General features: G+C 49.3%; 1 protein-coding gene across 3 annotated transcripts in view; it reads right to left on the bottom strand.

The window, feature by feature from the left end:
- rab3gap1 (RAB3 GTPase activating protein subunit 1) overlaps nt 1-15,452 on the bottom strand; it is an 85,729-nt gene that overhangs the window by 65,936 nt on the left and 4,341 nt on the right. For 2 of the 3 annotated variants that reach the window (XM_075458395.1, XM_075458396.1), the window contains exons 5-6: nt 15,237-15,315; nt 14,768-14,887 (exon numbers count right to left, since the gene is read on the bottom strand). In XM_075458395.1, the coding sequence (XP_075314510.1) occupies nt 14,768-14,887; nt 15,237-15,315 (199 nt within the window). The remainder of the gene's footprint in view (nt 1-14,767; nt 14,888-15,236; nt 15,316-15,452) is intronic. The other variant, XM_075458397.1, reaches the window with a different exon arrangement.

Below are 15,452 nucleotides of genomic sequence, written 5' to 3'. Positions count from 1 at the left end.
AACAGGAACATCTGCCTGTCTCACAGGAACATCTGCCTGTCACACAGGAACATCTGTCTGCCACACAGGAACATCTGCCTGCCACACAGGAACATCTGCCTGTCTAACAGGAACATCTGCCTGTCTAACAGGAACATCTGCCTGTCTAACAGGAACATCGGCCTGTCTCACAGGAACATCTGCCTGTCTAACAGGAACATCTGCCTGCCACACAGGAACATCTGCCTGTCTAACAGGAACATCTGCCTGTCTAAGAGGAACATCTGCCTGCCACACAGGAACATCTGCCTGTCTCACAGGAACATCTGCCTGCCACACAGGAACATCTGCCATCTAACAGGAACATCTGCCTGTCTAACAGGAACATCTGCCTGTCTAACAGGAACATCGGCCTGTCTAACAGGAACATCTGCCTGCCACACAGGAACATCTGCCTGTCTAACAGGAACATCTGCCTGCCACACAGGAACATCTGCCTGTCTCACAGAAACATCTGCCTGCCACACAGGAACATCTGCCTGCCAAACAGGAACATCTGCCTGTCTAACAGGAACATCTGCCTACCTGTCTCACAGGAACATCTGCCTGTCTCACAGGAACATCTGCCTGTCTCACAGGAACATCTGCCTGTCTCACAGGAACATCTGCCTGCCTCACAGGAACATCTGCCTGCCTCACAGGAACATCTGCCTGTCTCACAGGAACATCTGCCTGTCTCACAGGAACATCTGCCTGTCTCACAGGAACATCTGCCTGTCTAACAGGAACATCTGCCTACCTGTCTCACAGGAACATCTGCCTGTCTCACAGGAACATCTGCCTGTCTCACAGGAACATCTGCCTACCTGTCTCACAGGAACATCTGCCTACCTGTCTCACAGGAACATCTGCCTGTCTCACAGGAACATCTGCCTGTCTCACAGGAACATCTGCCTGTCTCACAGGAACATCTGCCTGTCTAACAGGAACATCTGCCTGTCTCACAGGAACATCTGCCTGCCACACAGGAACATCTGCCTGCCACACAGGAACATCTGCCTGTCTAACAGGAACATCTGCCTGTCTAACAGGAACATCTGCCTGCCACGCAGGAACATCTGCCTGCCACACAGGAACATCTGCCTGTCTCACAGGAACATCTGCCTGCCACACAGGAACATCTGCCTGTCTCACAGGAACATCTGCCTGTCTCACAGGAACATCTGCCTGCCACACAGGAACATCTGCCTGTCTCACAGGAACATCTGCCTGTCTCACAGGAACATCTGCCTGTCTCACAGGAACATCTGCCTGCCACACAGGAACATCTGCCTGCCACACAGGAACATCTGCCTGTCTCACAGGAACATCTGCCTGTCTAACAGGAACATCTGCCTGCCACACAGGAACATCTGCCTGTCTCACAGGAACATCTGCCTGTCTCACAGGAACATCTGCCTGTCTCACAGGAACATCTGCCTGTCTCACAGGAACATCTGCCTGCCACACAGGAACATCTGCCTGTCTAACAGGAACATCTGCCTGCCACACAGGAACATCTGCCTGTCTAACAGGAACATCTGCCTGCCACACAGGAACATCTGCCTGTCTAACAGGAACATCTGCCTGTCTAACAGGAACATCTGCCTGCCACACAGGAACATCTGCCTGTCTCACAGGAACATCTGCCTGCCACACAGGAACATCTGCCTGTCTCACAGGAACATCTGCCTGTCTAACAGGAACATCTGCCTGTCTAACAGGAACATCTGCCTGTCTAACAGGAACATCTGCCTGTCTCACAGGAACATCTGCCTGTCTCACAGGAACATCTGCCTGTCTCACAGGAACATCTGCCTGCCACACAGGAACATCTGCCTACCTGTCTCACAGGAACATCTGCCTGTCTAACAGGAACATCTGCCTGCCACACAGGAACATCTGCCTGTCTAACAGGAACATCTGCCTGTCTCACAGGAACATCTGCCTGTCTCACAGGAACATCTGCCTGCCACACAGGAACATCTGTCTGCCACACAGGAACATCTGCCTGCCACACAGGAACATCTGCCTGTCTAACAGGAACATCTGCCTGTCTAACAGGAACATCGGCCTGTCTCACAGGAACATCTGCCTGTCTAACAGGAACATCTGCCTGTCTAACAGGAACATCTGCCTGTCTAACAGGAACATCTGCCTGCCACACAGGAACATCTGCCTGTCTAACAGGAACATCTGCCTGTCTAAGAGGAACATCTGCCTGCCACACAGGAACATCTGCCTGTCTCACAGGAACATCTGCCTGCCACACAGGAACATCTGCCTGTCTAACAGGAACATCTGCCTGTCTAACAGGAACATCTGCCTGTCTAACAGGAACATCGGCCTGTCTAACAGGAACATGTGCCTGCCACACAGGAACATCTGCCTGTCTAACAGGAACATCTGCCTGTCTAACAGGAACATGTGCCTGCCACACAGGAACATCTGCCTGTCTAACAGGAACATCTGCCTGCCACACAGGAACATCTGCCTGTCTCACAGGAACATCGGCCTGTCTCACAGGAACATCTGCCTGCCACACAGGAACATCTGCCTGTCTAACAGGAACATCTGCCTGTCTCACAGGAACATCTGCCTGCCACACAGGAACATCTGCCTGTCTAACAGGATCATCTGCCTGCCACACAGGAACATCTGCCTGTATCACAGGAACATCTGCCTGTCTCACAGGAACATCTGCCTGCCACACAGGAACATCTGCCTGTCTAACAGGAACATCTGCCTACCTGTCTCACAGGAACATCTGCCTGTCTCACAGGAACATCTGCCTGTCTCACAGGAACATCTGCCTGCCACACAGGAACATCTGCCTACCTGTCTCACAGGAACATCTGCCTGTCTCACAGGAACATCTGCCTGTCTCACAGGAACATCTGCCTGTCTCACAGGAACATCTGCCTGTCTCACAGGAACATCTGCCTGTCTAACAGGAACATCTGCCTGTCTCACAGGAACATCTGCCTGTCTCACAGGAACATCTGCCTGTCTCACAGGAACATCTGCCTGCCACACAGGAACATCTGCCTGTCTAACAGGAACATCTGCCTGTCTAACAGGAACATCTGCCTGTCTAACAGGAACATCTGCCTGCCACACAGGAACATCTGCCTGTCTCACAGGAACATCTGCCTGCCACACAGGAACATCTGCCTGTCTCACAGGAACATCTGCCTGTCTCACAGGAACATCTGCCTGCCAAACAGGAACATCTGCCTGTCTCACAGGAACATCTGCCTGTCTCACAGGAACATCTGCCTGTCTCACAGGAACATCTGCCTGCCACACAGGAACATCTGCCTGCCACACAGGAACATCTGCCTGTCTCACAGGAACATCTGCCTGTCTAACAGGAACATCTGCCTGTCTAACAGGAACATCTGCCTGTCTCACAGGAACATCTGCCTGCCACACAGGAACATCTGCCTGTCTAACAAGAACATCTGCCTGTCACACAGGAACATCTGCCTGTCTAACAGGAACATCTGCCTGCCACACAGGAACATCTGCCTGTCTAACAGGAACATCTGCCTGTCTAACAGGAACATCTGCCTGCCACACAGGAACATCTGCCTGTCTCACAGGAACATCTGCCTGTCTAACAGGAACATCTGCCTGCCACACAGGAACATCTGCCTGCCACACAGGAACATCTGCCTGTCTCACAGGAACATCTGCCTGCCACACAGGAACATCTGCCTGCCACACAGGAACATCTGCCTGTCTAACAGGAACATCTGCCTGTCTAACAGGAACATCTGCCTGTCTAACAGGAACATCTGCCTGTCTAACAGGAACATCGGCCTGTCTAACAGGAACATCTGCCTGCCACACAGGAACATCTGCCTGTCTAACAGGAACATCTGCCTGCCACACAGGAACATCTGCCTGTCTCACAGGAACATCGGCCTGTCTCAAAGGAACATCTGCCTGCCACACAGGAACATCTGCCTGTCTAACAGGAACATCTGCCTGTCTCACAGGAACATCTGCCTGCCACACAGGAACATCTGCCTGTCTAACAGGATCATCTGCCTGCTACACAGGAACATCTGCCTGTCTCACAGGAACATCTGCCTGTCTCACAGGAACATCTGCCTGCCACACAGGAACATCTGCCTTCCACACAGGAACATCTGCCTGTCTAACAGGAACATCTGCCTACCTGTCTCACAGGAACATCTGCCTGTCTCACAGGAACATCTGCCTGTCTCACAGGAACATCTGCCTGCCACACAGGAACATCTGCCTACCTGTCTCACAGGAACATCTGCCTGCCACACAGGAACATCTGCCTGTCTAACAGGAACATCTGCCTACCTGTCTCACAGGAACATCTGCCTGTCTCACAGGAACATCTGCCTGTCTCACAGGAACATCTGCCTGTCTCACAGGAACATCTGCCTGTCTCACAGGAACATCTGCCTGTCTAACAGGAACATCTGCCTGTCTCACAGGAACATCTGCCTGTCTCACAGGAACATCTGCCTGCCACACAGGAACATCTGCCTACCTGTCTCACAGGAACATCTGCCTGCCACACAGGAACATCTGCCTGTCTAACAGGAACATCTGCCTACCTGTCTCACAGGAACATCTGCCTGTCTCACAGGAACATCTGTCTGTCTCACAGGAACATCTGCCTGTCTAACAGGAACATCTGCCTGTCTAACAGGAACATCTGCCTGTCTAACAGGAACATCTGCCTGCCACACAGGAACATCTGCCTGTCTAACAGGAACATCTGCCTGTCTAACAGGAACATCTGCCTGCCACACAGGAACATCTGCCTGTCTCACAGGAACATCTGCCTGCCACACAGGAACATCTGCCTGTCTCACAGGAACATCTGCCTGTCTCACAGGAACATCTGCCTGTCTCACAGGAACATCTGCCTGTCTCACAGGAACATCTGCCTGTCTAACAGGAACATCTGCCTGTCTCACAGGAACATCTGCCTGTCTCACAGGAACATCTGCCTGCCACACAGGAACATCTGCCTACCTGTCTCACAGGAACATCTGCCTGCCACACAGGAACATCTGCCTGTCTAACAGGAACATCTGCCTACCTGTCTCACAGGAACATCTGCCTGTCTCACAGGAACATCTGTCTGTCTCACAGGAACATCTGCCTGTCTAACAGGAACATCTGCCTGTCTAACAGGAACATCTGCCTGCCACACAGGAACATCTGCCTGTCTAACAGGAACATCTGCCTGTCTAACAGGAACATCTGCCTGCCACACAGGAACATCTGCCTGTCTCACAGGAACATCTGCCTGCCACACAGGAACATCTGCCTGTCTCACAGGAACATCTGCCTGTCTCACAGGAACATCTGCCTGCCACACAGGAACATCTGCCTACCTGTCTCACAGGAACATCTGCCTGCCACACAGGAACATCTGCCTGTCTAACAGGAACATCTGCCTACCTGTCTCACAGGAACATCTGCCTGTCTCACAGGAACATCTGCCTGTCTCACAGGAACATCTGCCTGTCTCACAGGAACATCTGCCTGTCTAACAGGAACATCTGCCTGTCTCACAGGAACATCTGCCTGTCTCACAGGAACATCTGCCTGCCACACAGGAACATCTGCCTGTCTAACAGGAACATCTGCCTACCTGTCTCACAGGAACATCTGCCTGTCTCACAGGAACATCTGTCTGTCTCACAGGAACATCTGCCTGTCTAACAGGAACATCTGCCTGTCTAACAGGAACATCTGCCTGTCTAACAGGAACATCTGCCTGCCACACAGGAACATCTGCCTGTCTAACAGGAACATCTGCCTGTCTAACAGGAACATCTGCCTGCCACACAGGAACATCTGCCTGTCTCACAGGAACATCTGCCTGCCACACAGGAACATCTGCCTGTCTCACAGGAACATCTGCCTGTCTCACAGGAACATCTGCCTGTCTCACAGGAACATCTGCCTGTCTCACAGGAACATCTGCCTGTCTAACAGGAACATCTGCCTGTCTCACAGGAACATCTGCCTGTCTCACAGGAACATCTGCCTGCCACACAGGAACATCTGCCTACCTGTCTCACAGGAACATCTGCCTGCCACACAGGAACATCTGCCTGTCTAACAGGAACATCTGCCTACCTGTCTCACAGGAACATCTGCCTGTCTCACAGGAACATCTGTCTGTCTCACAGGAACATCTGCCTGTCTAACAGGAACATCTGCCTGTCTAACAGGAACATCTGCCTGTCTAACAGGAACATCTGCCTGCCACACAGGAACATCTGCCTGTCTAACAGGAACATCTGCCTGTCTAACAGGAACATCTGCCTGTCTAACAGGAACATCTGCCTGTCTCACAGGAACATCTGCCTGCCACACAGGAACATCTGCCTGTCTCACAGGAACATCTGCCTGTCTCACAGGAACATCTGCCTGCCACACAGGAACATCTGCCTGTCTCACAGGAACATCTGCCTGTCTCACAGGAACATCTGCCTGTCTCACAGGAACATCTGCCTGCCACACAGGAACATCTGCCTGTCTAACAGGAACATCTGCCTGCCACACAGGAACATCTGCCTGTCTAACAGGAACATCTGCCTGTCTAACAGGAACATCTGCCTGCCACACAGGAACATCTGCCTGTCTCACAGGAACATCTGCCTGTCTAACAGGAACATCTGCCTGTCTAACAGGAACATCTGCCTACCTGTCTCACAGGAACATCTGCCTGTCTCACAGGAACATCTGCCTGTCTCACAGGAACATCTGCCTGCCACACAGGAACATCTGCCTACCTGTCTCACAGGAACATCTGCCTGTCTCACAGGAACATCTGCCTGTCTCACAGGAACATCTGCCTGCCACACAGGAACATCTGCCTACCTGTCTCACAGGAACATCTGCCTGTCTAACAGGAACATCTGCCTGCCACACAGGAACATCTGCCTGTCTAACAGGAACATCTGCCTGTCTCACAGGAACATCTGCCTGCCACACAGGAACATCTGCCTGTCTAACAGGAACATCTGCCTGCCACACAGGAACATCTGCCTGTCTCACAGGAACATCTGCCTGTCTCACAGGAACATCTGCCTGTCTCACAGGAACATCTGCCTGCCACACAGGAACATCTGCCTACCTGTCTCACAGGAACATCTGCCTGTCTAACAGGAACATCTGCCTGCCACACAGGAACATCTGCCTGTCTAACAGGAACATCTGCCTGTCTCACAGGAACATCTGCCTGTCTAACAGGAACATCTGCCTGTCTAACAGGAACATCTGCCTGTCTAACAGGAACATCTGCCTGCCACACAGGAACATCTGCCTGTCTCACAGGAACATCTGCCTGCCACACAGGAACATCTGCCTGCCACACAGGAACATCTGCCTGTCTAACAGGAACATCTGCCTGTCTAACAGGAACATCTGCCTGTCTAACAGGAACATCTGCCTGTCTAACAGGAACATCGGCCTGTCTAACAGGAACATCTGCCTGTCTAACAGGAACATCTGCCTGCCACACAGGAACATCTGCCTGTCTCACAGGAACATCGGCCTGTCTCACAGGAACATCTGCCTGCCACACAGGAACATCTGCCTGTCTAACAGGAACATCTGCCTGTCTCACAGGAACATCTGCCTGTCTCACAGGAACATCTGCCTGCCACACAGGAACATCTGCCTGTCAAACAGGATCATCTGCCTGCCACACAGGAACATCTGCCTGTCTCACAGGAACATCTGCCTGTCTCACAGGAACATCTGCCTGCCACACAGGAACATCTGCCTGTCTAACAGGAACATCTGCCTACCTGTCTCACAGGAACATCTGCCTGTCTCACAGGAACATCTGCCTGTCTCACAGGAACATCTGCCTGTCTCACAGGAACATCTGCCTGCCACACAGGAACATCTGCCTACCTGTCTCACAGGAACATCTGCCTGCCACACAGGAACATCTGCCTACCTGTCTCACAGGAACATCTGCCTGTCTCACAGGAACATCTGCCTGTCTAACAGGAACATCTGCCTGTCTAACAGGAACATCTGCCTGTCTCACAGGAACATCTGCCTGTCTAACAGGAACATCTGCCTGTCTAACAGGAACATCTGCCTGTCTCACAGGAACATCTGCCTGCCACACAGGAACATCTGCCTGTCTAACAGGAACATCTGCCTGCCACACAGAAACATCTGCCTGCCACACAGGAACATCTGCCTGTCTAACAGGAACATCTGCCTGCCACACAGGAACATCTGCCTGTCTAACAGGAACATCTGCCTGTCTAACAGGAACATCTGCCTGCCACACAGGAACATCTGCCTGTCTAACAGGAACATCTGCCTGTCTAACAGGAACATCTGCCTGTCTCACAGGAACATCTGCCTGTCTCACAGGAACATCTGCCTGCCACACAGGAACATCTGCCTACCTGTCTCACAGGAACATCTGCCTGCCACACAGGAACATCTGCCTGTCTCACAGGAACATCTGCCTGTCTCACAGGAACATCTGCCTGCCACACAGGAACATCTGCCTGCCACACAGGAACATCTGCCTGCCACACAGGAACATCTGCCTGTCTCACAGGAACATCTGCCTGCCACACAGGAACATCTGCCTGCCACACAGGAACATCTGCCTGTCTAACAGGAACATCGGCCTGTCTCACAGGAACATCTGCCTGTCTAACAGGAACATCTGCCTGTCTAACAGGAACATCTGCCTGTCTAACAGGAACATCTGCCTGCCACACAGGAACATCTGCCTGTCTAACAGGAACATCTGCCTGTCTAACAGGAACATCTGCCTGTCTAACAGGAACATCTGCCTGTCTAACAGGAACATCTGCCTGCCACACAGGAACATCTGCCTGTCTCACAGGAACATCTGCCTGCCACACAGGAACATCTGCCTGCCACACAGGAACATCTGCCTGTCTAACAGGAACATCTGTCTGTCTAACAGGAACATCTGCCTGTCTAACAGGAACATCTGCCTGCCAAACAGGAACATCTGCCTGCCACACAGGAACATCTGCCTGTCTAACAGGAACATCTGCCTGCCACACAGGAACATCTGCCTGTCTCACAGGAACATCGGCCTGTCTCACAGGAACATCTGCCTGTCTAACAGGAACATCTGCCTGTCTAACAGGAACATCTGCCTGTCTCACAGGAACATCTGCCTGCCACACAGGAACATCTGCCTGTCTAACAGGATCATCTGCCTGCCACACAGGAACATCTGCCTGTCTCACAGGAACATCTGCCTGTCTCACAGGAACATCTGCCTGCCACACAGGAACATCTGCCTGCCACACAGGAACATCTGCCTGTCTCACAGGAACATCTGCCTGTCTCACAGGAACATCTGCCTGCCACACAGGAACATCTGCCTGCCACACAGGAACATCTGCCTGTCTAACAGGAACATCTGCCTGTCTCACAGGAACATCTGCCTGTCTCACAGGAACATCTGCCTACCTGTCTCACAGGAACATCTGCCTGTCTAACAGGAACATCTGCCTGTCTCACAGGAACATCTGCCTGCCACACAGGAACATCTGCCTGTCTAACAGGATCATCTGCCTGCCACACAGGAACATCTGCCTGTCTCACAGGAACATCTGCCTGTCTCACAGGAACATCTGCCTGCCACACAGGAACATCTGCCTGCCACACAGGAACATCTGCCTGTCTCACAGGAACATCTGCCTGTCTAACAGGAACATCTGCCTGTCTAACAGGAACATCTGCCTGTCTCACAGGAACATCTGCCTGTCTCACAGGAACATCTGCCTGTCTAACAGGAACATCTGCCTGTCTCACAGGAACATCTGCCTGTCTCACAGGAACATCTGCCTGTCTCACAGGAACATCTGCCTGTCTCACAGGAACATCTGCCTGCCACACAGGAACATCTGCCTGTCTCACAGGAACATCTGCCTGTCTCACAGGAACATCTGCCTGTCTAACAGGAACATCTGCCTGTCTAACAGGAACATCTGCCTGTCTCACAGGAACATCTGCCTGCCACACAGGAACATCTGCCTGTCTCACAGGAACATCTGCCTGTCTAACAGGAACATCTGCCTGTCTCACAGGAACATCTGCCTGTCTAACAGGAACATCTGCCTGTCTAACAGGAACATCTGCCTGCCTCACAGGAACATCTGCCTGTCTCACAGGCACTTCCCTTGCAGCCACAGTGTATCACATTTAAAACACTGTCAGGAGCAAGATTTTTGGTCATCCATGTCACTTGTAGGTGTCCATCCTCCAAGTGCCAACCGTGTCCAGCTGGTGATGGAGCACCTATATTTTGTTTCATGCAAGACCTCATGACTACAGCCTGATAATTGGCCCTTTTGCAGTGCTGATGGAGGGCATCTCTGGTAGGGGGGATGCACAATTCTGGCAAGGCAGATGATGCCATGCAGAATACTTTATACCTTGCCTCGTTGACATCATCAGCTGCTGGTTGATCATAGAGGCAGCGTCCTCAGGAATGTTGCCAAACTCCAAATCCAGACAGTGTTTATAACTTTCGGCTACGTCTCGGCACTCACCGCATAGACCGAGCCACCGATGCAGGCAGTTTCTATAGGTATTCCACCGTGTGGCGGTGAACTCCTGGAGTTTCTCATGCTTCACGGAAGCGATGTGCATAAAGCATCTTTTTTGCCCAGAAGATTTAGACTTTTGACTGCTTTTTGGAGAGTTTTCCTCTTCGCTACTACTGGTAGAAGACACACCGTGGGTCGCCATCTTGCTTTTCTGTTGATCAAATGCAGCTGCTCTATTGGTGTAGTCGGGTCACGTGTCGACCGTAGCACGTCTCGCAGACCAAAATGTTAGTACGCCCTGGCATCGCTAGTTCTGTGTAAAAAGTATCGCTATAAAGAACTGGCAGGATTTTTTGCGACAAACTTTTTACTGTAGGCTTACCATAACTTGTTATTTTTTATGAACTGAAGATTGTGTAGTTGCCAGACGTCGGAGCAAGATTCAATTTCTGAAGCACTTTTCGGGGTTCACCTACCTGCTAATCAGTGGAAAACCTACAGTGAGGCAGGTGAGAGTGTGGTCTGAGGGGGCCATGGGGGCATTGCAGGACCGTTTTGACACACAGACTGTGTCATGTCTAAGGCAGGTGCGTCAAACAACAACACCACTGATATGGATGAGTACGCCATGTCTGTGTCAGCTTATATCAGTAAATGCACAGAGGACGTCAGCACCATCAAAAACATCACGACCCGAGCCAACCAAAAGCCCTGAATGACTGAAGGACTACGCCAGACTTAAAGGCCTGGAGTCTGGGCCTTTAAGATGCGGAGGCACTGAGGACAGCCAGAGCCAACCTTAACTGGCAACCATCAGACTGGCAAAGCGTACTCATGGTAAGAAAATCCAGGACTTTTTCCACGACCCCTCTAACACCAGGAACATGTGGCAAGGCATTCGGGCTATCACCAACTACAGGATAGCCCCTACGACAGGCCTATTCGACTAGCGGCCCGCGGGCCAGATATGGCCCCCTACACCATGGGGGCCTACGGCTCGCTCTGGAACGGAAAGACAAATTTTTTTTTTTTTTGCCTGCTGTGACCAGTACTAAACTGGTCTGTTTACTGTGCAACGAATACACCTCTGTTATGAAAGAATACAACTTGAAGCAACACTACAAGTCACACCACGGGTCGTTTTCAGACCGTTTTCCAGAGGGCTCGGATGAACGGCGAAGCAAAGTACAGCGTCTTCGAGCATCATTTCAACATGGTCAGGCCGCCCTTGGTCGCTTTTGCATGGAACAAGAGAGAGCTATGATAGCATCCCTTCGTGTAGCCTGTCGGCTTAAAGTCATGGGTTTGGAAATATTTTGGCTTCAGAAAAACAGGAGGAATAATGGTAAGAGATGTTTCAGAGACAAAGGCTGTCAGGCTGAGATCAAACACCACACATCAAATCTATCTGCACACCTGAAAAGGCGTCATGGTATCACTGAGACCGATTGTACAGAAAGACCAACAACGCCGCTGACAACGTTTCTCCCTCAAAAGTTGTCGGCAACTTCGAAAAGGGCAAAAAACATAACCAAGGCCGTTGCGTTTTTTATGTGCAAAGACATGAGGCCCTATTGTGTTGCAGAGAACAAGGCTTTAGATATCTGCTCGAAGTCCTTGAGCCGAGGTACAACAGCCCCTCGCGGCAACATTTCAGCGAGTCCTACATTCCGAAGAATGCAAATGCATTTTTTTTCTTTTATGGGCTGTAAGCATTTGTGGAGTTTTTGTTGCAGTGAGTTCACCTACTGCAGAGGATATTTTCAAAATGTGATCAATTTTGTATGAAAGAAAATTGCAGTGTTGATTTACTTGAACTGTGGACTGTAGGTCAGTCTTTGTTTTGTTTTCTCTTTTTTTATACAGTGAATAGGCAAATGGCTATACTGGACCTGCACAGTAAGCACTGAAGTGTGTATAGAATATGGTTTCTGTATTCTCAATAAAAGGCAAATTATATTTTTGTTGATTTATTTCAAACTTATTATATATATAAAATGTGAAAAATATTGAGAACCAAATCGTATCGAATCGTGGGGAATTCCGAGGAATCAAAAAATAATCGAAGGCTTATGAAATCTAAATCGAATCGAAATGTCATGAAGGTGCCGGTTTACACCCCTAGTTCTGAGCCCCCTGCTGGTCACCCTGGTGACACACGACTGCGTCCCCAGCTCTGCCACGAACCACATTGTGAAGTCTGCGGACGACACAACAGTGGTGGGCCTCATCAGGGACAACGATGACATGGCCTACAGAGAGGAGGTGAAGCAGCTGGGAGAACAACCTGATCCTGAACGTGGACAAGACCAAAAACATCATCATCGACTTCAGGAAGAAGCAGCCCGGCCACGCTCCTCTCCTCATCAATAACACAGCTGTGGCGGTCGTCAACAGAACCAAGTTATTGGGGGGTCACAGACACCCTCACCTGGTCTGAAGCGGGCCCAGCAGCAGGAGGTGCAGACTTCCTGCTGCCCCCACCCATCCTCCCACCTTCTACAGGAGCACCATAGAGAGCATCCTGCGCAGCTGCATCTCTGGGTGGTGGGGAGGCTGCAGGGCCTCTGACTGAAGGAACGTGAGGAGGGTGGGGAGGACAGCAGAGAAGATCCTAGGGACTTTTCTTCCTCCCATTCAGGACATTGCATTGAAGCGTCGTGTGAGGCGAGCGAGGAACATCATCCGTGATGCCTCACACCCCCACCAGAGACTGTTTACCTGCTGGCCTCTGGGAAAATGTTTGGGAGCATTCGGTGCAGGACCACCGGGTTCCAGAATAGCTTCCTCCCCCATGCAACCAGACTGTTCCACAGGAAATAACAAAGAAACACTACACTGCACCGACACCTTTTCAGTTTTTCACTTTGACCTCGGCTTTTTCTATTCATCTTCTGTTTTATACATATTTTTATCTTATTTTTAAATTATATTATCCTTATTCTGTCTATAGCCTAAATGATCTATCAACAATACTTTTCAACATTGCCCGCTGTTGTTATTTTTATTATCTTTATACTGTTGGAGCCATGCATTGAAATTTCATTCTGTAAACTTGTATATCTGAATGAAAATAAAACCCGTCTATGTCTAAAATCCAGGTGAATTTATGCACCACTGCATGGATTAGCGGCTAACTGAAAGACCACAGTTTGTGAGACTGAAGGGTTGTGTAACTGAGAAAGGGAACAATCATCTCATCTTGAACACAAACAAAACAAAAGAGATTATTGTGGATAAAAGAAATACAGAAACATGGGGGTTCACCTTCTAGAAGGGACAGAACAGACTGTACATCTCAAGGGTAACTTAGGACCTTCAAGGTCTGCACTAAGATGTTGCATATCTTCTATAAGTCTGTGGTGGAGAGTACAATCTATATCTATATTTTCTAAGTAAATTAAAAAGCAAACATATTTGAATAATTTGGTGAGAATAGGATTAAGTAAAGAGGTGCAGGACTTAATGTGATGATTTACATCTTCCAGATCTCTGGAATTTACAGGTGGCTTAGGTGGACGTTGAGCTTGGAAGGTAAGATGGATATAGATGGGTTATTACAGGAAGTTATTACAACTGTTTGTAAAGACTAATTCAACTGGTGTGGGATTAATTACTTTTATAACAGCAGAGAAAAAAAAGGCAGGATCATACTGATTATTATTAATCAACTGGGAAATGTAAGACTGTGTGGCAATTAGATTTCTTTGATCTCAAAATCAATTAGTAATAATTTTGTCTTTCTGCCCATTGTCTTGATTGTTTCACTGTTTCCCCAAGGTGCTTTTGGTGGCCCACATGTGTTGACAATTTTAATAGGAGCAATATGATCCACATTTTAAACATGGCAACAGAGAAGCTGTCCATCATTGCATCACGATGCAGGTTGGCCTAATTTGGGCCATACATCTAGGCCTACATTTCTTTTTATTTTCTTATTCTTTTACAGATTTATTCTTTTTGGGACACTATCAGACCATACTCCTCATTATTGTGGAAAACCCTGTTAAAAAGAGTGATAACAACTTCTGAATCCACGTCCTAACAATTTCCATGGGCTTATTTTATTTTTACCATGACTGCAACTTTGTCATCTGACTGATCAATGGATGAACACAGAAATACATTTATGGGAAGCATAAGTAAAACTGTGAGTGATGAAAGTGACTCACCAACCACTGCTGGCCAGAGAAATGGAGATGGAGCTGAGAAGCAGACTGCATTTGGACTCACTGATGATGGCCTCACAGTTTGTTCCAGGGCTGATAACCACAAATTCTCGTATGCCATACCTGTTAGCACAAACCTAATTAAAGCAGAATATTCTACAAATTATATAAAAACTGGTATAAATGTCGATATACATCCAGCTTTAAGCCAAATTTAATTACCTGTAAAAATGAGAACAATACAACAAAGACAAGTGAGCCAGGGAGTGAGAAGGGGTGGAGTGTTGGTGTGGATACATGGGGCGCGTTTTGCTCAGTGACACTGTCTCAAGGCAGCACAAAAATTGAAGAGTGAAGAGCTAAAAGCCCCCTAAAGGTATTAAACCAACTACTACATGCAAACATTTACCAGATTTTTGTTATTCACCTAGTTTGCCTATGAAAGAAAGGGGAATGAATGTGATAAACTCACCATCTTACCAAACAGTGGGCTCGAGGAGGAAAATCATTGTTCATATACAGAAGGTCCTGCATTGCCAAGGGTAAAGCATCTGGGCACAAGAAGCAAAGTTATGTCAAACATTGCATCTCCTATCTTACTGACAAGTTATCAGTGCAACATCAAGCGTCTCTTTCTAACACGTGTTCTGCGGACCTTTCTGCTGTGGATGTTCACATCTACACCCAC

This window comes from Odontesthes bonariensis, chromosome 23 (assembly GCF_027942865.1).
Source record: "Odontesthes bonariensis isolate fOdoBon6 chromosome 23, fOdoBon6.hap1, whole genome shotgun sequence".
Classification (NCBI taxonomy): Eukaryota; Metazoa; Chordata; class Actinopteri; order Atheriniformes; family Atherinopsidae; genus Odontesthes; species Odontesthes bonariensis.
The sequence above is the reverse complement of the archived record's forward strand: the minus strand, read 5'-3'. Positions and strand labels throughout refer to the sequence as shown.